General features: G+C 53.8%; 4 protein-coding genes across 4 annotated transcripts; 2 read left to right on the top strand and 2 right to left on the bottom strand.

The window, feature by feature from the left end:
* Positions 1 to 756: 756 nt before the first annotated feature.
* On the bottom strand, positions 757 to 1,494 carry CCOS01_05635 (uncharacterized protein; the record flags this gene model as incomplete). Its single annotated transcript, XM_060453812.1, has 3 exons — positions 757 to 972; positions 1,229 to 1,301; positions 1,367 to 1,494. 3 exons carry the CDS (start codon positions 1,492 to 1,494, stop codon positions 757 to 759), a joined length of 417 nt encoding a protein of 138 aa, XP_060315584.1.
* Positions 1,495 to 6,994: 5,500 nt separating this feature from the next.
* Positions 6,995 to 7,691, bottom strand: CCOS01_05634 (uncharacterized protein; the record flags this gene model as incomplete). The annotated part of the gene is made up of 2 exons (XM_060453811.1): positions 6,995 to 7,410; positions 7,568 to 7,691. 2 exons carry the CDS (start codon positions 7,689 to 7,691, stop codon positions 6,995 to 6,997), a joined length of 540 nt encoding a protein of 179 aa, XP_060315583.1.
* A 1,456-nt stretch (positions 7,692 to 9,147) lies between these two features.
* Positions 9,148 to 9,584, top strand: CCOS01_05633 (uncharacterized protein; the record flags this gene model as incomplete). The annotated part of the gene is made up of 2 exons (XM_060453810.1): positions 9,148 to 9,204; positions 9,264 to 9,584. The coding sequence occupies 2 exons, from the start codon at positions 9,148 to 9,150 to the stop codon at positions 9,582 to 9,584; spliced, it is 378 nt and encodes a 125-aa protein (XP_060315582.1).
* Positions 9,585 to 14,187: 4,603 nt separating this feature from the next.
* On the top strand, positions 14,188 to 20,906 carry CCOS01_05632 (beta-ketoacyl synthase; the record flags this gene model as incomplete). The annotated part of the gene is made up of 4 exons (XM_060453809.1): positions 14,188 to 14,480; positions 14,543 to 14,834; positions 14,891 to 20,806; positions 20,862 to 20,906. The coding sequence occupies 4 exons, from the start codon at positions 14,188 to 14,190 to the stop codon at positions 20,904 to 20,906; spliced, it is 6,546 nt and encodes a 2,181-aa protein (XP_060315581.1).
* Between the last annotated feature and the right edge of the window lie 486 nt (positions 20,907 to 21,392).

Here is a 21,392-nt window from a genome sequence, read left to right as displayed (position 1 = left end):
GGTAAGGCTGTCAAGATTCGGATGGGCGAGGAAGGAGTATGCGGTCTGGTTGATCAGCCCACGTCTTCATATTTCCCGAATCTTGTTGAATGTTGCCGCCTGATATTCACCATATTCCTCAAAAAGGAAGACGCCTCGGATTTTGTCGGAATGTCCGTCCCAGGACTGTATGATCTCATAGAGACTACAATGGAAAACGGAGACAGGAACTGGGAGAAGGATGCCAGACAATAACGTGCCCATCTCGTGCGATTCCGTATTTTTGAAGGGTTTGAAACGAAACAATCAGAGGTGAAGGAAGGGCAAAACACGCGACTCTGCGTGCCAGAACTTCGGATGAAAGCTGTTATTAGGCAAGAAAGCGATGGCTTCCGGACGAACACCACCATGTAGGACGACGAACTCCCCCCCATACAGCAGACAGTCAGTCATGTCGCTGTGAAAGAGCGTTTCACCACCATGTTTCGTGGGATGTTTGTCATGAGGGGTTTCTTGAGTGGATTCATACGGAAGGAAGAGGTAAGGAGAACAAATCCCTGGGATGAGATCGACTGAGTGCCTTATAAAGTGTCGTTTGGCGAGCAAATTTTGTGCAACTCTATGAGGTAGTTTGCGCGCATTTGAGGCAGATTCTGATTGTGGGAGAGAGCGCGCGTGCATTACGGCTCCGGTGTTGGTGTGCGCGCAACCACCACCGACGCGCTTGAACCGTTCTCTGTAATGTGGCGTTGGCGTGAATCTCGTCCGTAAAGAAGTCTAGTCTGGAAAGACCGAGGAGAGAGAGTCTTCGCGGATGTTGCCGAGAGTCGACCCTTGAGAGCTTGACTGGTCTGTAAAGCTAGCCTCAATTGGGTGGGTGATGCTAACAGGCCTCACATCGCATGCCAGGTCGGATCGACGCGGAGGTGATTTTGGTGAGAAGAAGACGCAGGATTTGGGGATCTTGGTAGGCTGTGAGGATGAATCTGGTGCCTGGATATTGTTCCGGGGGCTTTTGAGTCATAGATCAGATGTTCGGAGTTGTGATGGTTTTCGTGGACTTGGTGCAAGTGGCAGACCCGATTTGTCGGATTGAAAAGTGGTAAATGTCGTGAGATAAATCGAGACTTCCGTTCCCACGACTAATTTGCCGTGCATGAGAGGGAGCCGTGATGAACTGGCCATGAATTATCGACACTCCGCACAGAAAAATTCCCTAGTCCCTTGATTGTTGCCGTTATTGACGTACTGAGTCCAGTAGCCGAGCAGTATCCTCAAGGGCAAGAGGTCTCCTCCATCCAAGAAACGTCTCAGGCGGGGTCCTGAGAGTCGAACAGCGATCCATATTCTCTCTTTTGAAGACGAAATCAGAGGAGGGAGGGATTACGGATGAAGATGAGGAACATCGTCCACTTCGCAGCGACCCGTTGCCGTCTGCTCATCTTGCACGAATGAATTTGAGAGTGCCTGGGAGGCGTGGCGTAGCTTTGCGGTGCCGGCGTGATTTCCAACCATTAGTTTCTGTTTCAATGCAGAGAGGGAAAGTATCCGAGGTAGCAGCATAAAGCTTCGCGGTGATGTAGCTGGAAAACTGATGTGATGATGATCGGCGATCAAAGATATTCGAGAATCATGAGAGAAATGGTATCATCGTGCGTAGTATCTGGGACATCATTGGCAGGTTGAGGTTCCATACTTCTTCGGGATGGGTAGTGAGAGATAAGGGAAGTAATAGCGAATAAGATCGAAAGGATGAAAGAGATAAAAGTCGATGAGACGGTAGCCGCGATACTGTCAGATGCCAGCTACAGAGGAGGTCGGGTAAGGGGGAAGGGGAGTATTTCGAAGAACGAAAGATACAACAACACAACAAAAAGAGTAGAAGAAAGATGGAAAGAAGCGATTGGTAATAGGACAGTTTTGCCACCCTACCTCGAGTTATATACCTTTGATCTTCACTGCAGGAAAGCAAGACCAAGGGCGCGCGGTTCGGCGTGCCCTACCACGCCAGTGCAACCTCCGTGATCTGCATCTCTGGAAACCCGATGCAGACCTCTCTGGACCTCTAATGGGCTGTTGCTTGCCCTACGGTGTATGCGTGTGTCCATCTGTACTAGACCTATGTGTGCGTGTGTATATGTGTGTGTGTGTGTGTTCCATCTGGCGCCCCCTGCCTACATCAGAACATGCACCGTCATGTCTCGGACATGAGAGAGGCCAATCCACACGAAGCACACACTCACAAGTACGTGTAACGCAAAAAAAGACAAGAGGAAGAACAAGGCTTCCTCGCAATAAAGTTTCCGATGCGCAGTGTTGGGGGCGGTCAAGTTCCTGGAGCACGGCATGGATGGTGGCCCTACACATACGAGGAAGGGAAGTAAGCAGAGATCGGCCTTTGCCCTTCGGTGATGCAACGTGATGAAATTGACGATATCCAAGGACAGCTCAAAAACCGCGAGATGACCAGGGGACGGAAGCGTGGGGACGACGAGCTTCGCCCAGTCCACCCGAAGATAAGAAAGTGAGTGGAGGTAATGTTTTGAGGAATCCCCCACAGCTGAGAAGAGAATGATGCCATATCGTGATACCTTCCCAGTTCCGGTCAACTTGGTTGGAAACTGAGTATGTGATAGGCTCTAGAAATGGCAGTAAGAAACCCGAGACAAGCTTAGAAAAGTTGGGAAACACAAAAGAGCAGGAAGGATTCCGGGATACGACACCGGAGAGAAAGAGGAACCCATCAGTCCCTTCCCATTCGTCACGTTCCTCTCAACAACCTGTCTCGCAACCGGAGCTGACGCATGTCATCCCGCAGCGGCACCGAAGAAGCTTGACCGCTTTCCCATCTTACCTGCTCTCTTACATGGCTGGTAAGGTTTGGATTGAGGAAAGATGAAAAGGGGGGGGAGCGGACTGTACACCTTGATTCTGATGAGAACTGTGTATCATTGAGATAGCAAAGAGACACAGAGGGAGTAGAGCCAGGGGGGGGGGGGGGGCAATAACACGGGAAACAAAACACGGCCATGCTCCCCCAGAGAGAAGATGAACAACCAGCGTCCATGGGGTTCTTCTCAAACTCTGCCCCAGTTCGCCGGAACCACGAACTGGCTGACACAGACTGGGCTGGCCTGACCCGAACATGACTGGTTCCCATCTCCACGGGTTCGAAGAAAACGAAACCTAACAAGGGGAGAGCGGGAAGACGGGAATCTAGCGGGATCCGTCGAAGAACCCGTTTGAAACATTCAAAGCCGTGACAGTCACTAAGAAAAGACAGGAAAAGAAGAAAGGGAGGCCTTGGTGGTCGTGGTCCGTTCTCTCTCTCTCTCTCTCCGTAGTTTGGGTCTCGGGAAGATATCACCACATCACTGTGGGGGGGGGGGGGGGGGTGTCTTCTTGCCTCTATGATCCTTGAAAAAGGGCGTGGGAAGTTTTGTAAGCCAAGTAACATAACAAGGAACCAGAGATGAAGAAACCACGGTCTCTCTCGGATGTAATTTGGATCCAAAAGATAGCATGTAATCAGGTTCGGTCTCGTTTCCGCTGCTCATTCGCGGGGTACCACAACGATGGGATTCGAGGTTCATGTTCCAAGGCCCAGAGGTCCAAAGGAGAAAAACAGAAAAAAAGAGGGGATGAAAACCAAGAAAAGAGGTCAACCCGGGGAGGCAGCCCAAGTGCCTTGAGACACAGAGACAGCAAGAAGAGAAAGGGAAGAAACAGAGTTGACACCAAAACAAAAAAAAAGGACTCTAGTCAGCAACAACGCCCCCCTCAATCCCAACTCTTGATTCGTTCAAAGACAAAGTGCGTGAGACATTGGCTGCTGTCCTCGTTCGTTCGTCTCTTACTTTTCCCAATGTTCGTGTCAGAATCTGTACGCCTCGGGGGAATGGGCTGAGCGCAGGCGCGCGGGCGGCGGGGCGTGTGTAAGCCCTGGCACCTAAGCACCAGCCAAAGTGTACGTATGCGTATGTGTGCGTGCGTGTGTATGAGTGCAGGCTTGCAGGACTGGACATACGGTTTCTGCGTGTTCGTCCAATTGCAAAGAACGCTGCAAGGCGGTGGGCACGACCATGTTTACCTTTTGACTTACATGGCTGTTGCTGCTCCTGCTGCTGGAGGGTGAGGACGGGCAGTCATACATACACACACAGGAACCATAGACACACAGGCAACTAGAGAGACGCACACACAGGGAGTGCTTGTATTCGATGCGTTATGATTCTTGATAAGCAAGACAGCCAAATAGACAAATTCGATAGTCCGTGGGCTACGGACACTTTCGGACTTAGGAGGGGGGTCTGCGTCCAAGATACAATCAACGGCTTGATGGACTTTCGGTAATGTCCAGATCGGATAGATCACAACATTCTCGGGGCTTTGATAAGAGTGCTGGATGAGTATTGTGGTATCCGGGCTCTAGAGTTGACCCGTTTCCCGTCTCGAATAGAAGTAGCGGCTTTCTTACATGCTAATTTAGTAGAGAACGTGAGTAACATGCCAACTCTGACAGAAACCTAGTCCTAGAGCTCCATGTAGAGCAATGACGGCATAGTAACTAATCAAGGGATCTTGTTCGTGATGATAGACCCAAATACTAAGCAGCCAGGGCACGTTGTGTCTTCACATGTATATCGTAGATTTACGAACCTTTGAGGAAGAAGTTTGAGCAATCCCAGTCCCCCGGGACTCGATAAACCTCCAACGGTCAAGACAAGTCAAGAGAGGAAGAGACTCCCAGCGCAAGATCTCCTGATCCTCAAACGAGATCTTCTGAATGTCCCGAGAACTTGAGATCGAAACAAACGAGACGAAAGAAAAAGCCCAAAAGCACACATAACTCTAGAGACTTAACAGCAAGCGGTCAGCATCATTCAACCGAGATGTGTCCCCCGAGCCGAGCGGCATAGGAGTAAACCGCAGGCTTGGAGCCGGGAGAAACGCCGTTCTCGTCCGTTCGTCCCATGCCCTTTCCCGACGTAGGGCAGAAACTGGGAAGAAAAGAGAGGCCCCCCGTACCAAGCGGCGCCCCGGCACTACGGGAACTTGGATAAAGTTGGATCTGGCAGGAGCCAAGATGCGTCCTGCAGAAGGAGGGGCGTGTGAGATCCACGAAAAGCAGGTTGTTATTCGTCTTATTCCGTGGCCCTGGGGGGTATAACGATAAGGTTCTTGTCTGGAGAGTCAAAAGTCCATACAGAGCTGGGGACAGGATGTAAGTATGCATATGGAAGCCATGGCCAGGAAAGAGAGAGGAAGCCCTGCACGCCCGATGTTCGGACAAGCATGCGCCAGCCAAGGACCGAAGTTCGGGTGGTCAGACAGGAATAAGACGCCCGATTTCAAGATTGTGTGGGTAGTTGTGAGAATATGCCCGTTGATGGGGCTGAAAGCTTATGCCTGGAGTTGAGTCGCTGGTGGACAGCGAAAACAAGCCATGCTCATGTCCTCATAGGACCGAATGCGCTTCCTGGGTCAGGCCCTCTGAGACATGGGGAACACAGTCAGAAGCAGAAAACAAGGTAGAAGACTACTCCTTGAGAGACTGTATGGCGGTTCCACTGACAAGGGGCGGACAGATAAGGCTGATGAAGAAGCTGCTGGACAACGTAGCATCGCCAGACAACTGCAACCTAGAGGCGCAGGCCTTCTTCCAAACTGAGCCTCGGCAGAACAGAATAAATATGCAGCCACGTCTATCATTTTCGTGTAATAGTCCACTCGGATCGATCGGTTGACATACTAGAGGAAAGCCCCGAAGGCCACAGATTTGGCCTTGCGGGTATGGCGCCAGCTTGGGTCGTTATCAATTTGCTTTGCCAGATGTGCCTAGCTTGTGGCTTTTTCCACAAAGATGGCCTGATTGTCAGATGTCAGGTAAGCAAACAGCTGGAAACCCGTAGTTTGAAGTGATTGGATAGGAAGAGATGAGAGTAGTTGAGGTTGCCTAAACCGCCAACCTACTGCTTCTAGAAAAGCAGTCTTGGACCAGAAGTCCATGTCTCGAAATGTCCGTAGGAATATGAGAAAGGCCAAAGACTTGTATCCTGGAGAAACGAGATCAAATAGATGATCTTCGAGTTCACCTTCCGAGGCAAGCCAGTTCGAGCCCTAGAAATACATCTGAGGTTAACAATATTCCCCGAAGAACGCAGCACCTAGTGTCAGTGTCTAATTACTAGAACCCGTTGTCAAGAAAAGTCTCACCAGATCTCGACGTCTACTTAGTGGGAGCTGCTTACAAACATTGGTTCACGCTGCCACGGCAAGGATAGAGCAGGTCTTAAGCTCGACCGAGTCCAAGCTTGTTCGCGTACAACGAGTTCCAGGGGCTTCTATTTCGAGAGGTATGCTAACCGCGGAAGGATTCGATCGCAGGACTGAGGTATTCCTCCGGGATGATTACGAGGAAGGTGTCTCGACTAGCCCGGGAGCACGTCCGGGCCATAGGCTTGCAGAATAGCCGAGCGACCGTAAGGAAGACACTTCGAGGCGGGGGACGTTCTGGAAAATGATCGGTGCTGCGGATGGGAGTGTGCATGTATGACAGAAGAGTGTCCACCATATTGATGAATGTCTAGTGCCACGGAATTCAGAGGACAAGCGGTTGGTGGTAGAGCCGACCCTACTCCCTGTCAGAACCATTAGCCGGTATGAACAAGAAAAGTGAATATCGATAACCTCAAAGTGCCTTAGAGGCACCCCTCTGGCCTGAAAGATCTTCAGAGAGTGTGTTCATGGTAATACAGAAGCGTCATCGTTTTTTGAAATACGACGGAGAGATTTGCAGCCTGGCAGGTCCGAATCGTCAGCAAGAGTATGGGATGGTCGTATGTACCTGGTTAATGATTCCTATGATATGCAGGCTTCGGTAGTTCAAGGGAGCAGCACCGGGTCAGCTAGGCGTGGTTTATCAGCATCACCACTACACATTGGCAAAACTGCAGTAGTTCTGCAATAAAAACAGCGATCAAATTGGCAAGAGCCCCCGTCGAGGTTAGACGCGCTAGAGGGACGAAGCAAGGCACGCCATGCAGGCGTGGTCGGACGTCCGATAGCACAGCCGCACTGGATTTGTGAGTGGGTTTTTTTTGGACTGCCCTTCCTCCTCCCCGCCTTGGATACCGGCCGGAGCCTCAGGTAAACTTGCGCGCTTCTTGGGCCCACCAAGGTAAGTCGGACGGGCGAGCGGCTGCATTTCATGGACCCATTGTTGATGGTTTGACGCAGGCAAAGCTTGCAGCGTTCGCCGTGGAAGCCGGCGCAAAGCTGCACTTGGATTCCGGCACGGAAGCACCATCTTGGGCCAAATTCGGCGTTGAGGAGCATTCCAGACCGGAACGTCGGTACTCCAAGCAGGAATAATCGTTTGGGCTGCCGTACTCGGACTTGGAGACGAAGCAGAGTTGCATAGTGTTCCACCTGGACCGTTTGGGCACCGTTGGCCAACAATGGAGTCCGGATGCACGGAGAGAGATGACTCGTTATTGGCAGGAGGCCCAAGGCTGTGGCTCATGGCGGCACCTTGTTGCAGAGCTTCCCGGTCGAGATAGAAATGACGTTGATGTGTCTCACATACTGCTATCCATACTTTGGGACTTGGGAGAGTTGCGAGGTAGCACAGAGAGGGCGTTCGACCATACCAAGGCAATAGGCCTGTTGTGGTAAATGCGATCGACCAACACCATTGCTGTTGGGCTCATGCATAGCTCCAGGAGGCTGGCTGAAGGGATAGAGCCGGCATGAGACGACAAGCCGCGGCGCCGATTCCGATCGTTTGCCCTCCGGACAGATGTATAGCGTCTTGCGGTGAACCAGGACCAACACCTAGCCGGGTGCAGATTGCTCTCGGAGTTGAGTAATGGTGGAGGGTACTCCGGCACTGGGCAGAGAATACATCCCGCCGTAGGTCTTAGTAGCCAAGCCATCAAATCTATTTCTGTGAGGGAGTACGGATAGGATTTACGATGCCCGTTTGTCTCCTGCTAGTGATTAGTCGCGTTTCGTTTCCTTTTCTTCTATTGGGGAGGGGACCGTTGGAGATCAGCATGCCGCTAGGCACGAAGACAAGCATCGCAGGCTAAGGCCGTGTCAAGCAAGGTAAGCTGTTCCCCGAAAGGTAAAGTGCGAGATGGAAAAGGGGAAGGGCGTGAAGCGGGGTGTGAAATCTGGCGATGTGCTGCGATGACAGGATTCGACCCCCGCGTGTCCGGCTTCGTCAAGTGAAGCCAAAGTGAGTGAGTGATTTCGAGATAAGGAGGCTCAGTCCCGATGCGGTGAGATGAGTTGTTGGACAGAGTGAGTTAACACGTCCAGTGTAGGTGAGCGCCGGCCGGGAAAGGATTGTCCTTGTCTCCGAGAGCCTGGGCTTGGTGAGCCCTCCCCCACCATCTCTTCCTCCCCTCCTTCCCTCCGTATTTTGGGTTTTGGGCGCCGGGAGGATGCGACAGTGCCCTGGGCTCGTACAACATAAGGTATCTTAGGCGCTGTGAGTCGATAAAAGCCACATCGTGTGTTGTGTACTAGTACCCATTGCTACCACTGTACTCTGTACTGCCCCATGAAGAAGGAATCCCTTGTCGCTGGTGGCAACGGGGATAGCATAGACAGCGGGCCGCCCTCGGATAAAGCTGGCTGCTAAGGTTCGGTGGTGAAGCAGTGGTCTTAGTGGAGGATTTGCAGTAGAAGAGCGAAAGGCACCTAAGAAGAGCCTGTGGCCAGTTACTGAGGTTTGGATTAGTGGTCAGAACTTCCATTCTAGGGTGCCATTTGGGCTGCGCGGACTCGCCGGCGATTTTGTGATTGGTTCACCTACGACTTGACATCCGCTAGAGCATCCCACCACATCTCCATTGTCGTCCTTGTTTTCACCTTGCCCGTAGACAAACAAGACGACAGCTCGCACCTTGTGGAAAGCATCACGAAGGTCTATTTCGAACAATGTCCTTGTTCTGACCATATCCTGTGCCGTGCAATGTGGGATCCCGAAGGCCTGGGCAATTCAAGACAGCAGTTGCAATGCGAATCGACGAACAATATCCCATGGCGGCCCGTCCATCATCGCAATCAATACCAGGAAAAGAACGAGAAGGTCAGCTTGTTTCTCGTGTGCATACAATTCTGCATCTGCAAGTCATCCATTTCTAGCTTGCCGTCAAGATGGATGATTTCGAGACTCGGGCATTCGGTGGCCGCCCAATGCTCCGTCCGCACAATGTATGACTGTCGCCTAGGCATCGGATCCTCATTAGATAGCTACATGAGGATCTTCGCAGATGGTTTCCTCCTGGCAGAACGTCGTCGAGATCCGTCTCAAATACGGGCTTCTGCAAAGTACCACTATCGCCTCAGATATCAGTCGAACATGGTCTTCGTCGACCATGGGGCGCCGACCAACGTTGGGTCTGGGTGGCCTGAAGAGGCTTAACGCGGTAGCCCGGTTGAGCTTGGCTGTGCGCCACCAAGCCCGTCCGTCCCCGCTGCTCAAGACGGCCGACTTTCAGGTGAGCATTGCACCGACTAGACGTATCTCGTCCATACCCAACCACTTATCTGGCAGCAGCACGATATGGACAGTGGACCAGGTTACTGACTGACCGCGACTGGGGCACAACCTGCTCCGAGACGCCGCATCCAAGAGTGTCTCTCGTTTGCCCAACTGCCCACTGGGGCGGAACAGAGGCAGGCGCTAGGTATTGGGATGAATGACCAGATAAGGCATGCATTCCACATATGTGCCGCGTTGAACGTCTTTGCGAGGAATATGGCGTACGGGCCGACTAGGACCACGCCCTTTCCATCCTCCACGGTGGCCAATGCCCACGCCCCTCTCATCACAGCGATGCTGGAGTTCACAAGCCAAGACAGCAGGGAAGCATGGTATTCTGGAAACTGAAGCTTGTCAGAGTCAGCCTGAAGAGGCAGGCAATGAGCCGTTGCAAGTACCGGCCAATCTCAAAGCCTGCAAACGTTGAATGAAGGAAGATAAGGTAGCGAGAGCGAATTTGGGACTGCATATCAAATCGAAAAATGTCCTGTGCTAAGCCATGCAGTGCAGCACCGTATACCGTACTTCGCATTCTGGGGCGATTTATCATTGTGTTGCGGTCGTCGTTCTGGTCGTCAGCCTGATATTGCCTAGGATGTGTGTAAGTTGCCTGGACCAGATCCTGAGCAAACATAAACGATGAAAGACATGATCGGATTTGGTTTGGCCGTTGTCCGTCGGACCGTTGATTCGGATACCACTTGTGGCTTCCAGGTTATTCTGGAAAAAGGAAGAAATAGGTCGGTGCTGAGAGCCGGGAGAGCCGATTAAGGTGCTTGTGAAAGAAGCATCTGAATTCCAGCACAGCTGAGCAAAGGGCCCAAGACAGAGGAAAGTAAGGTGAGGCATGGGGCGAGTGCGTGGATGCGTACGAGTGTGTCGGTCTGTTCTATCACTGTCCGTCTTTGCCATCCGAGTGTTTCCAAACGGCATGTGCCATGTATCGGATGAAAGCGATGTCCTCTAGGACGTGTGGCACCGTGCTGACGCAGGCTGTTTTGCCAGCGGTGCTTGTGTTTGGTAATCGAATGTTTGGAATACAGACACAGAGGGCCTAGAGTAGAGACGAAGCCGACTGGAGTGGCGCTTGAGTGGTACGAGTGGGGACGTTTGTTCAAACTCCAGAGCGCGTTCCTGTTCCTGCCGCCGCCGTCGCCGCGCTTGTGCTTCTGCGAGAGGCTCCGCGAGAGCTTCCGCCAGGGCGTACAGTGAGTGCATGGAGGTAGTGGTGTAGGTAATTAGGTGCAGCGTGCGCGCGCGCGCGTGTCCGGTGGAACGGTGGAAGTCGACTATGCCCACAATAGACGATGGCCTGTTCGACGGTCGAGGTCGAAGCACGGCATCCGGGAAGATAGTGGAGATTTGGCTCGAGAGGCGGCCCATGGCACGGCGTGGCAAGGGAGCTGGCAGATGGAGTCAAGGAGATGATCTGCAGTCCCCTCTCACTAAGAAGAGGTCGAGGCTCTGAACCGGCTCCAGAGAATAGGAATAAGCGTAAGGGGAAACGACGCCAAATGGGACCCCTTGCCTCGACGCCTTACTAGAAGAGGCAAGGCTGCGGAAGGGGATGCGAGCCCCGAGAGACAAGGCCACGAGTGCCACGCTTGCCCTGACCAAGGTTCGCCGTGTGGCCGTGTACGTACCGGAACCAGGTTCACGAAGTGGAAGGGAAGAACGATAGACCTGGCGACAATAGAAAAGGGATCTTCCCGGAACATCCATGGCCCGCACCGCACCGTCCGCACATTTTTTGCCTTCCAACTCCAACCCTACCTACTGGCTGTATCCGGAGTTCCCAGGTACGAAGTAAGGTACTGCCAAAGGTACATTGACCGTGTACTGAGGTACGTGTTGCTGACCGACCATCATCGAGAGGCGATGATTGACCTACCCATAAGAGGTGAGTGGACTTGTGTTTGGGGACCTGCGTTGGCCTCGTTTCTTTTGGGAACGGTACAGTCCAGTATCAGTGACCGTTTCTCTGGATAAAGACCGGCTGAACAGTCTATGCTTTCCCAGATGCAGCTAAAGAATGGAGAAACAAGCTTCCCATAACGATACCTTCCTCGGTACCGGGCGCTGTAACTTGCATATTCACTATGAATAGGGATATGGATGTCGATGTAGGGATAGGTACACTACGGGAGTACCTTACTCGGAAGGGCGTGGTAGGTATCAAGAATATCCGCTTTCCTGCTGAGGTAGGTAAGTCAAGAGACAGCTATTCTGGGTACCACAGTTTTCAGGTGAAGGGGCGGTACGTTCCTCTCCTGTTCTGACATGAGCATGATGAGGTGGACGGGAATAGCACTGGGTGGATTGGTAGGAGCTGGGCGGTGTTAAGGTGCCACGGTGCGTGGGCAGGAAAAGAGAGGAAGGCGTTTGACGACAACACCCTCACTTTGCAAGTTGTGCCCACTTTGATCGGTACGTGCCCACCTGTTGGCCCTACCGGACGTGGGGTGAGGTGAGGTGAGATCGAAAGGTGGTGCTCTTCCCCCTTGCCCATTTACTTGCCGGGGCCCGAGACCCCACTCTTGCACCAAAAGGGGCAACGGTGGGCAATGGAAGAAGGAAGCGATCCACCTTGCTTACCTATCCGAGCTTGGTACGTATCGGAATCAGGAACGTATCTTTTCAATCGATGAAGGAAGGAACATGGAGTGCGGTGGTGGGCGTCGTCCAACTTCCTTGAGAGCCGCAAGCCGCAAGCCGCAAGCCGCAGCCCACCACTTGCCCGCATCCCGTCCGCCGCCGTTCTCCCCCACCACCGTCAAGTCCGACGACGTCAGCCAGGGCAGGGCAGTTGTGTCTTTTTCTCCGAACTTCACCCAGCAACGTCTCGCATCCTTCTTCCAGCCCGTCAGCCTCTTCTGCCATCTCTAACTGGACATCCATCCACCAGTGCTCGCGATAGATCACCAAACGTCGATATGCATTCTATCTAAATCCGACACATCAGCAACCATTGCCATTTAATCCTTCGCCTCTTCTCTTCCAAACGCCAAAATCATGATCATCCATTGGTCCTGAAGCCCCCAAAAAGGAGGGGGCGTGGGGCGTGTCGGTTTGGTTTCTATCTCTGGGTTCATCTCGCTTTGGCAATGTCCATGGGGATGTCCGTCGGACAAAGCGTCGACCCAGCGCCCACCCCCACAACCACGACCACAATCGCACACAGTCCGCATCCCGCAATCCGCAATCGACCTACCCAACGCCCATTCACCCTGTTTACGCGCTCTCCATCCGAGCTCTTCTCTTGGAATCCGACAGGCCTGCCGCCCGCCGAATTGCCTGACACGCCGTTCAACTCCATGTGGGGAAGCCGCATCGCGAGCTGTGAGAGACCCAGTCTGCGCACCCGGCCTGGCTCGTATTGCGCAGTTTCACCAGACCGTTTCTACCATGGTGCCGTATGCTGCTGCCCTGCGTGGCCATGTTTCGTATCTTTGCTCTGCTTACCTTCTTCAGTACTCTCCTCATGACATCTGGTGCAGGCTCGACGTGGTCCGGTCTCGACGTCCCTCTGATGCCAGCCCTGCTCCCAGGTTGACGCCTTTCCAGCACCCTCGATCACGCCTAACGAGGTAATCTTGGTGCTTACCCTTAACGGACCGTCTTCTTCTCAAACCCGTTTCACCGCTTTCGATCGTGTTCTTGCTGTTAACGCTTCCGAGATCGAAACTCGTTTTCTTTCGACTGCCATGCGAGCTTGCTCGAAACTCGTCCCGTAAGGTAACTCACGACGCTGCTATTGTACAGCCCTGCGCTACCTGCCTACCCTATACGGTAGTATATCATGGCTTCTGGACAGGTAGACCAGGCAACACTCCTGGTGTCATCACGTCATGTTTGGCCAAGGTGTACTTGACATGCTCCACCGACAGGTACACTTACTACTGCTTACTTCCAACTCGAGATATGTGCCATCCAAGAAGCCCGAGTCACGAGTAATCGATACACGAGCCGGTACATTCTCTATCCCTCTCTCCACGGCGCCGGCCTGGGCGTGTGGATCCTCGAGTGTGAGAAACATTGGCAAAAAGCGTGAGCCAAATTCCGCTCTGCCTTGCTTCCGCTCGAGTTGCCGCGCTGCGGCCCATTGCGGTCCTTCCTCTGTCTGTCCGGCTGCCCGTTCACTCAGCATAGATGAATTGGAGTAGGGAAGCCCGTGTGGCGGCCTTGATCGCTTGCCCTGAACCAATGGGTCTCGACCGAAGCGGCAAGACACTGAAAATCATCCATGAACTTCGGTCACCGAGGATTCTCAGGGCCGGACTGACGCTAGCCACCCGGGCGAGAGAAGGATGGGCCCTAGTGCGAACGAAGGGAAGGGGGTGCACGGGGGCGTGCGGATACTTGGGATGGATTCTGTCCACGCACCCCTCCCCTTTTACCTCACTCCCTCTCTTACCAGCATGTGTTGCATGTTGTGATTGATACCACTATCCATCAGCCATGACATTGACAGCTGGGTTGAGTAACTCGGGAGGTGGTCTGTTATTGGATTGGTGTGCACACCCGTTGCCCGTCCTGTCTCGAGCCCATCTCAGTCATATAAGTTCAAGAGACTCTCCCCTACAGACATACTCTTTTTTCCAGACCATCGGAACCTCATCACCCTAGGAAATCTATGTCGACAACCCTTCAAGATGGCCGACATGATGTCTTATCTCCTCTTCGGAGATCAGTCACTTGATACCCATGGATTTCTCGCCGAGTTCTGCCGTTCAGGGAATCCGAGCACCCTTGCGAAGACGTTCCTCGACCAGGCTGGCCAGGCTTTGAGGGAGGAGATCGATGGTTTGGGGAAGTTGGAACGGTCGAAGCTCCCCACGTTCCTGACGCTCCGCCAACTCAACGAGCGTTACCACGCCCAGAGCATCAAGCATCCTGGTATCGACAGCGCCCTCTTGTGTATCACCCAGTTGGCCCATTACATCGAGTACGTCGCCTGGACAACTAGCCAAAGTTCTTTCTGTGACATCTCCACTAACAAGCGTGTAGCCGCCACGAAAAGGAGCCGCAAGATGTCTCTGTCCACGAACACACTTTCTTCATGGGTCTTTGCACGGGGCTTTTCGCCGCCGCTGCTATCGCCTCGACCCCTTCAGTCTCTACCTTGATACCCCTTGCCGTTCAGGTAGTCCTCATGGCCTTCCGAACCGGCACCCACGTCGGCTCGTTGGCTGAGAGGCTTAGCCCGCCGGTCGGTCAATCTGAACCCTGGACACACATCCTTCCCGGCCTGAAGGAATCCGAAGCCAAAGAGGCACTTACTAATTTCCATGAATCTAATGTAAGCCTCATTTTTCAAGAGTCCCGTCTCATCTACGGCCTCTAACCTTGCCACAGTATATCCCCGTCGCCAGCCAAGCATACGTTAGCGCTGTGTCGGCATCAAGTCTGGCAATCTCAGGACCGCCGGCTACCCTCAAGGCCCTTGAGGACCAGAATGTCTTCGGCGTCAAGCCGACGGCTATTCCCGTCTACGGACCCTACCACGCATCACACCTTCACGGTACCGCAGATATCGAGAAGATCCTGCGCCTCAACGACCCCAAGGTCGCCGAAATTCTGGCTAAGACGAAGCCTCGCTCTGCCATCATGTCAGGCACCAAGGGCATTTGGTTCGCCGAGACCGACACCAAGTCTCTCATCAAGGCCGTCACACACGAGTGCCTCATTGATGTGCTTCAATTCCAGAAAGGCATTGAGGGATGCATCGAGACTGCTCGCGACTTCGAGGGGTCAACTTGCCTCGTTATCCCCTTCGGCCCCACACACAATGCCGAGACTCTTTCCAAGTTGATCAAGGACAAGACACAGTTGGACGTTACCGTCCGCCCTGGACCTAGAATCCAGAGAGAAAGCTACAACTCTCCTATTGGCAACCACGGCTCTAGCGGAAAGTGCAAGCTGGCCATCGTTGGTATGGCCGGTCGTTTCCCCGACGCCGCCAGCCACGAGAAGCTATGGGAGCTTCTTTCCAAGGGTCTGGATGTGCACAGGGTCGTGCCTGCGGATCGTTTCCCGGTCGCAACCCATTACGATATTACCGGCAAGGCTGTGAACACCAGTCACAGTCAATACGGTTGCTGGATTGAGAACCCGGGATACTTCGATCCCCGTTTCTTCAACATGTCTCCCCGTGAGGCGTTCCAGACCGACCCCATGCAGCGTATGGCCCTGACTACCGCCTACGAGGCCCTCGAGATGTGCGGATATGTGCCCAACAGGACACCCTCTACAAGATTGGACCGTATTGGTACTTTCTACGGCCAGACCTCTGACGATTGGCGTGAAATCAACGCCGCTCAGGAGGTCGACACCTACTACATTACTGGTGGTGTCAGAGCCTTCGGCCCCGGTCGCATCAACTACCACTTTGGCTTCAGTGGTCCTAGTTTGAACGTCGACACGGCCTGCTCGTCCAGTGCCGCTGCCCTCAACGTTGCCTGCAACTCTCTGTGGGTGAAGGACTGTGACACCGCCATCGTCGGTGGTCTGTCTTGCATGACCAACCCGGATATTTTCGCAGGTCTGTCGCGTGGCCAGTTCCTGTCCAAGACCGGACCCTGCGCCACTTTCGACAACGGCGCCGATGGCTACTGCCGTGCTGACGGCTGTGCCTCCGTCATTGTCAAGCGTCTGGATGATGCCGTCGCTGACAAGGATAATATCTTGGCTGTGATTTTGGGCACCGCGACCAACCACTCTGCTGATGCCATTTCCATCACTCACCCCCACGGACCTACCCAGTCTATCTTGTCGAGGCACATTCTCGACGAGGCTGGTGTTGACCCTCTTGACGTTGATTACGTCGAGATGCACGGTACTGGCACCCAGGCCGGTGACGGCACTGAGATGCTTTCAGTTACCAACGTCTTCGCTCCTGCTGACCGCAAGAGAGCTGCTGACCGCCCTCTGTACCTGGGTGCTGTCAAGTCCAACATTGGACACGGAGAAGCTGCTTCTGGTGTCACTGCCCTTACCAAGGTGCTGATGATGATGAAGAAGAACGCGATTCCTCCTCACGTCGGTATCAAGAAGGAGATCAACAAGGGTTTCCCCAAGGACCTTTCAGAGCGCAATGTCAACATTGCATTCCACCTCACTCCCTTCAAGAGGAGAGATGGTAAGCCCAGACGCATCTTCGTCAACAACTTCAGTGCTGCTGGTGGCAACACTGGTCTCCTTTTGGAGGACGCACCCCTTGCGGCCAATGCTGAGGCCGATCCTCGCAGTGTCCAGGTCGTTACTGTCACCGGCAAGTCCAAGGCTGCCATGATCCGCAACGCCGAGAGACTTGTTGGCTGGATGGAACAGAACCCCGAGACTCCTCTTGCTCACGTGGCCTACACCACCACTGCCCGTCGCATCCAGCACTACTGGCGCATGAACGTTGCTGCTTCAGACCTCCCTGAGGCCCAGCGTCTGCTCAAGGACAGACTCAAGGAGAACTTCACTCCTATCTCTACCCAGCAGCCCAAGGTTGCCTTCATGTTCACGGGACAGGGCTCTCACTATGCTGGTCTCGGCAAGGACCTGTACGCCCATTATCACGTCTTCCGCGATAGCATCGACGAGTTCAACCAGCTCGCCCAGATTCATGGCTTCCCCAGCTTCCTGTCCTTGATCGACGGTAGCGAGCCCGACGTTACTAAGCTGTCCCCAGTTGTTGTGCAGCTTGGCCTCTGCTGCTTCGAGATGGCTCTCACCCGTCTCTGGGCTTCCTGGGGCATTCTGCCCAGCGCTGTCATGGGTCATTCCCTGGGCGAGTATGCTGCTCTCAACGCCGCAGGAGTCCTGTCTGCCAGCGACACTATCTACCTTGTTGGAGCTCGCGCCCAGCTTTTGGTCCAGAAGTGCACCGCCGGCACTCACGCCATGCTTGCTGTCACAGGCCCTGTGGAGGCTGTCATGGAGGCTCTTGGCGCCCAGGCTGAGGCTGTCAACGTTGCTTGCATCAACGGTCCCCGCGAGACCGTCCTCAGCGGTGCTGCCGCCAAGATCTCCGAGATCTCCTCGCACCTTGGTACTGCTGGCTTCAAGTGCACTCAGCTCAAGGTGCCCTTCGCCTTCCACTCTGCCCAGGTTGATCCTATCTTGGATGACTTCGAGACCCTTGCTCGCTCCGTGAGCTTCGACATGCCACGCGTGCCCATTATCTCGCCTCTCCTTGGCAAGATGGTCGAGCACGAGCCAGTCAACGCTGCTTACCTCCGCAACCACGCCCGTGACGCCGTCAACTTCCTTGGCGGCCTTGTCCACGCCCAGCAGTCTGGCGCTGTTGATGAGAAGACTGTTTGGCTTGAGGTCGGCCCTCACCCCGTCCTTGCCAACTTTGTCAAGTCTTCCTTCGGCATCAGCACCATTGCTGTGCCCACCCTCCGTCGCAACGAGCCTACCTACAAGATTCTTAGCAACACTCTGTGCGCTCTCCACACTGCTGGTATCAATTTGGACTGGGATGAGTTCCACCGCGACTTCACCAACTGCACTCGTCTTCTGGATCTTCCCACCTACTCTTTCGACGAGAAGAACTACTGGCTCCAGTACACTGGTGATTGGTGTCTTACCAAGAACCGTGGTCCTTCCGCTGTCAAGGCTCCCCTCCAAATCGAGCCTGCCAGGCCCAAGCTATCGACCACCTCCATTCATGCTGTCACCAACGAGGACGTCAAGGGCGATATCGCTCTCATCGAGACCGAGACCAACCTGTCGAGGCCCGACACCCGCCCTCTCGTTGAGGGTCACTTGTGCAACGGCGCACCCTTGTGCCCTTCTACTCTCTACGCCGATATGGCCATGACCGTTGCAGACTACGCTTACAAGATGCTTCGTCCCGACACCGAGAACATTGGATTGAATGTTGCCAACGTCGAGGTGCCCAAGACCCTCATCTTCAACGACAAGCTTGATGCTCATATCTTGCGAACCACTGTTACTGCCAACGCAACGCTCGGCTACGCCGATGTCAGCTTCCACACTGGAGAGGGTGCCAAGAAGACCGAGCACGCCACTTGCAAGGTCGTGTACGGCAGCACTGAGCAGTGGGCTGACGAGTTCGAGCGTGTCAGCTACCTCATCAAGGGTCGCATCGATGCTCTTGAGGAGGCCGAGAGGCAAGGCAAGGCTTCTAAGATTGGCCGTGGCCTGACTTACAAGCTTTTCACTGCTCTGGTTGACTACGATACCAAGTACCAGGGTATGGAAGAGGTCATTCTTGACAGCAAGACTTGTGAAGCCACCGCCAAGGTCAGCTTCCAGACTACCGACAGAGATGGAGACTTCTTCTTCAACCCCTACTGGATTGACAGTTGTTGCCACATTTCTGGCTTCATCATCAACGGTACTGATGCCATTGACTCTCGCGAGCAAGTCTTCATCTCCCACGGATGGGGCTCTATGAGATTCACGGAGAAGCTCGATAAGACCAAGACTTACCGCTCCTACGTCCGCATGCAGCCTGTCAAGGGCACCAAGATGATGGCTGGTGATGCGTACGTCTTTGACGGCGACCGCATCATTGGTGTTGCTGGCGATGTTAAGTTCCAGTCCATCCCTCGCAAGGTCCTTAACATGGTTCTTCCTCCTCGTGGTCGTGCTGCGGCAGGTGCTGCACCTGCTACTGCGGCCACGGCACCCAAGGCTGCTGCCCCTGCCAAGGCTGCTCCCGTCAAGGAGAAGAGCGGCAAGGAGAAGGCCTCCAAGCAGGTCACTGCAAGCAACCTCAAAGCTGTCAACGCCAAGCTCTCCAAGCGCTCCGTCGTCCAAGATGTGTTTGACATCCTAGCGAAGGAAGTTGGTGTTACCCAAGATGAACTCGCTGACAACATCGCCTTCACTGATCTGGGCTGTGACTCACTGATGGCTTTGACCGTCTCCGGCAGAATGCGTGAGGAGCTTGATATCGACATTGACTCTCACGCTTTCGTCGAGTATCCCACCATCGGAGCTTTCAAGATCTTCCTTGGCCAGTTCGAGAGCCCGGACCGAAAGGATAGTTACGTCCAGGACTCTGGTGATTCTAGCGGCTCTGTCTCCGAGACTCCCGAGCTTGAGTCTGATTCCAACGTCACTACTCCCTACGAGGAGAGCGACCGTTCAGTCAAGGGCGATGCTCAGGAGGAGGATTGTGATGATCTTCAGAACATCCTTCGTGAAACCATTGCCACCGAGATGGGTGTCGAGGTTGAGGAGATTATCGCCGCTCCTGACTTGGCTGCTCTGGGCATGGACTCTCTGATGAGTTTGTCAATCCTCGGCACTCTCCGTGAGAAGTCTGGCCAGGACATTCCCAACGATCTCTTCGTCACAAACCCCTCTCTCTTGGAGGTCGAGAAGGCTCTTGGCATTGGCCCAAAGCCGAAGGCCGCCGCCGCACCCAAGCCTGCAAAGGCTGCTCCTGTCGCTCGGCGGGAGAAGGTGGAGCCTACCAGAGAGATTAACACTCACCCTGGTAACACCACTGCCTCCATCACCAAGCCCCCTCCACCAAGAGAGATCATTGACAACTACCCTCACCGCAAGGCGACTTCCATCCTTCTCCAAGGCAGCACCCGCACTGCCACCAAGAACCTTTGGATGGTTCCCGACGGCAGTGGTTGCGCGACTTCCTATACCGAGATCAGCCAGGTCTCCACCCAGTGGGCTGTCTGGGGTCTCTTCTCCCCCTTCATGAAGACGCCCGAGGAGTACAAGTGCGGTGTCTACGGCATGGCCTCCAAGTTCATCGAAGCCATGAAAGCAAGACAGCCGAAAGGTCCCTACTCCTTGGCCGGCTGGTCTGCGGGCGGTGTCATCGCCTACGAGATTGTCAACCAGCTCACCAAGGCCGGCGAGAGTGTCGAGAACCTCATCATCATCGATGCTCCCTGCCCCATCACCATTGAGCCTCTCCCCAAGAGTCTCCACGCCTGGTTCGCCTCCATCGGCCTGCTCGGCGAGGGTGACGACGACAACAAGAAGATTCCCTCATGGCTCCTTCCTCACTTCGCCGCCAGTGTCACTGCCCTTAGCAACTACACTGCGGAGCCCATCCCCAAGGACAAGTGCCCCAACGTCATGGCCATCTGGTGCGAGGACGGTGTCTGCCACTTGCCATCCGACCCTCGCCCTGACCCCTACCCTACGGGTCACGCACTCTTCCTTCTGGACAACAGAACCGACTTTGGTGCCAACCGTTGGGATGAGTACCTGGACATCAACAAGTTCAGGACCAGGCACATGCCTGGCAACCACTTCTCCATGATGCATGGCGATTATGTAAGTCTTTAGTCCTCTACCTCATATCCATCCATCAACTAACCAAGTTTCCCAGGCCAAACAACTTGGACAGTTCATTCGTGAAGCGGTTTGCGAGTAAGGAACTACATAGCGGAGCATGAGCATACGCGCATTGCAGGGTATAGAAGGGACACAGGACATCACATGACGACGCGAGCATGATATGAGACTGACTTTACTTTTCCTTTTACTACATTGTTCTTTTCTTGTCATCATTTTTCTTTTTTCTGTCTTAACATTTGATATCCGCTCCCTGTACAAGTGCGACCGGCATACATCTACGAATCATTCCTTATTTACGTCAAAGGGAAGGGATAACTGGAAGGGTGGGAAATGGAAGAAAGGGGGGAGGATACTTACACTACGAGGGGCGTAACTGTCTCATAATGCTCGGCCTTTTTCTTATCTGTCACGATCTTCTTGTCTTTCCTTACAACCACAACATGGCTTTTGGTGTTTAGTGTTTTTCATTGATTTTTTCGAACGGTCCATAGATTGGTACGCTTCAGCCGTACTCACCAACAAGATAGCAGTACTTTGAGTTCAATACACAAAGTCAAAACAA

This window comes from Colletotrichum costaricense (genome assembly GCF_030867565.1).
Source record: "Colletotrichum costaricense strain IMI 309622 chromosome Unknown Scaffold_5.1, whole genome shotgun sequence".
Classification (NCBI taxonomy): domain Eukaryota; kingdom Fungi; phylum Ascomycota; class Sordariomycetes; order Glomerellales; family Glomerellaceae; genus Colletotrichum; species Colletotrichum costaricense.
This window is presented reverse-complemented; position numbering and strand designations above follow the sequence as displayed.